The sequence below is a fragment of the Chaetura pelagica genome, unplaced genomic scaffold, assembly GCF_000747805.2.
Source record: "Chaetura pelagica isolate M959 unplaced genomic scaffold, ChaPel_1.0 scaffold405, whole genome shotgun sequence".
Classification (NCBI taxonomy): Eukaryota; Metazoa; Chordata; class Aves; order Apodiformes; family Apodidae; genus Chaetura; species Chaetura pelagica.
The window spans coordinates 2568466-2569456 of NW_009953489.1; the positions used below are offsets into that span (position 1 = coordinate 2568466).

Consider the following 991-nt stretch of genomic DNA (forward strand, 5'->3'; position numbering starts at 1 on the left):
CAGGATGGGGTATTCCAGCCATTCCCACGTGCCCAGTTGAGCCAGCAGCAGAGCTCAGACCTGCTCACAGAAATGCACGTCACTTCTCAAGGGCCAAATTCTGGCCTGAACTCCATCCATGGGGGCAGTGCTGGAGCACACCAGCCACCAGTTGCTACTGGGAAGAGAACTTCCCCTTAGACTCCCTGAGCTGCTGAGTCCTCTCCTCTCTTCCCAGAACGACCTGCACCGAGCCATCCAAAGGACCCAGTCTGCCATGTTTAACCAGGTGCTCATTCTGATCTGCACCCTCCTGTGTCTGGTTTTCACAGGGTGAGTGTTGCTCTTCCTTTCACCAAACCACCCTTTCCTCCAGGGAAACCAGCTTCACACTTCCTAGGGGTGGCTGGTGGGGCTGGGCCCTGGGCAGGCTGACAGAAGGGGATGGGATCTTCCCAGCAGGGGTGGGATGGCACTGCCAGGATGGGATGTAGGGATTTGGGAAGCTGGAGGAGGTTCTGCCTTTAGCTGGTGTCTTGTAGCTTCATTTTTCAAGCTGAGAGGTTGGTACAGCCTGGAGAACATAAGACTGTTCAGGCCTGTGGATCAGACCAAGCTCCCAACCCTTTGGCTCCTTTCCTTGCAAATGGGACAAGTCCCAGTTCCTCGGGCTGAGTTTTGGAATAGGGAAGGGGGAAGAGGGGCATGGTGAGGAGCATGCCCAGGTTTCCAGGCATGTCTGTCCAGGCATTTCCAGGCTTTGGCTTGGGCACAGTCGTGTCTTTGGGGGGACCTCCTGCACCACCCGCCCCCGGGACCTCCCTGCCTTCTTCATTTCCCAGCACATTCATTCATTTCTGCTTTAGAAACTAATTATATGATCTTAACGAGCACTTGTGAGGCTAAGGGCATTGTTGGTAGGAGATGGGTGAGCCTTGGAGAGGGGCTGTGGGTGCTGCAGGGTCAAGGGCTGGGACAGCAGCTTCCCAGGGGGACAAGGGCTGGGACGTGT

At 56.0% G+C, this 991-nt stretch overlaps 1 protein-coding gene across 2 annotated transcripts in view; it reads left to right on the forward strand.

The window, feature by feature from the left end:
- KCNT1 (potassium channel, subfamily T, member 1) overlaps positions 1-991 on the forward strand; it is a 34228-nt gene that overhangs the window by 16161 nt on the left and 17076 nt on the right. Inside the window, exons 10-11 of one of the 2 annotated variants that reach the window (XM_009998839.1) lie at positions 218-312; positions 923-931. In XM_009998839.1, the coding sequence (XP_009997141.1) occupies positions 218-312; positions 923-931 (104 nt within the window). The remainder of the gene's footprint in view (positions 1-217; positions 313-922; positions 932-991) is intronic. The other variant, XM_009998840.1, reaches the window with a different exon arrangement.